The sequence below is a fragment of the Felis catus genome, chromosome A3 (assembly GCF_018350175.1).
Source record: "Felis catus isolate Fca126 chromosome A3, F.catus_Fca126_mat1.0, whole genome shotgun sequence".
Classification (NCBI taxonomy): Eukaryota; Metazoa; Chordata; class Mammalia; order Carnivora; family Felidae; genus Felis; species Felis catus.
Genome location: NC_058370.1, coordinates 123,969,835 through 123,971,010, shown reverse-complemented (window position 1 = coordinate 123,971,010; position 1,176 = coordinate 123,969,835). Strand labels below are relative to the sequence as shown.

The following is a 1,176-nucleotide window of genomic DNA, read 5'->3' as shown; positions in this document are numbered from 1 at the left end:
CTAGTTTCATCCATGTTGTTGCAAATGGCAAGATTTCATTCTTTTTAATTGCTCTCAGCACAGAGCACACTGTCAGCGCAGAGCACAGCGGGCCTGGATCTCATGAACCATGAGATCATGACCTGAGCCAAAACCAAAAGTCAGACCCTTAACCAACTGAGCCACCCAGGCGCCCCTCATCATTTATTTAGGTCTTTAATTTCTTTCAGAAACAGTTTTATAATTTCTAGTATACAGGTATTACATATATTTTGTTAAACTTATCTCTAAGTATTTCATATTATTGATGCTACTATAAATATTTAAATTTTCAGTTTCTAATTGTTCAGTGCTAATACACAGAATTTATTTTTTATATTGACTTTGTATTCTGATATTTGCCAAACTTGATTGTTCTTTTTTTTCCAAAAAGGCTTTATTACATACAGAGGGGAGGGGTTCAGTCCTTCTTAGCTGCAACTTTCTGCATGGCTACCAGGACTTTGCACAGCAAATCTCTCTTGCTCTTGGCAGGGATGTGTGTCCCCACCCTTTTCTTGATGAACTTGAGAGAGAGCCTGTCCTTGGAGACCTTGAGCTGATTCATGGATTGCCATGGCTCCATGGCCATGGCTCCATGGCTCTATGGCCGCTCATACGGGGCTTGCTGCACACCTCTAAGATCCTGTGCTGCTGGAACTTGGAGTGCTTGGTAAGGCTCTGGTGGTGGTGGCTATGCCTCAGCTTGCTCACGTTCTTGGTCACCTTGTGGCCCTTGGTGAGGCCCAGGGCCATAGGATAGTGTAGAGCCATGGTTGCTAGTCCTTAATGGCTCCTGGGGTGGAAGCACCAAACTTGATTTTTTAAATTCTAATGGTTCATTTGTGGATTCCATAGACAGCTTTACTTCTTTTTTTCCATATATGGATGCATTTATTTCTTTTTCTTGCTCTATTAAGCTGGGTAGAACCTGCAGTACAATCATGAATAAAAATGGGAAGCATGAATGTCTCTGCCTTTTTTTCTGACCTTATGAAGAATATATTCAGTCTTTTATCATCAAGTTTGATATTAGCTGCAGATGCTTTTTATCAAATTGAGGAAGTTCCACTCTATTCCTGATTTGGAGTTTTCATCATGAATGGGAGGTGAATTTTGTCAATGGATTTTCTGCCTTTATTAAAATGATTATATGGT

The 1,176-nt window shown here is 40.3% G+C and overlaps 1 protein-coding gene across 1 annotated transcript; it reads right to left on the bottom strand.

Moving 5' to 3' along the window:
• Positions 1-383: 383 nt before the first annotated feature.
• Positions 384-941, bottom strand: LOC123384228 (60S ribosomal protein L36-like). Its single transcript, XM_045053334.1, is given in 2 exon segments — positions 384-645; positions 648-941. Coding segments are annotated over 2 exon segments (351 nt in total). The 5' UTR covers positions 793-941; the 3' UTR covers positions 384-439.
• Positions 942-1,176: the final 235 nt, after the last annotated feature.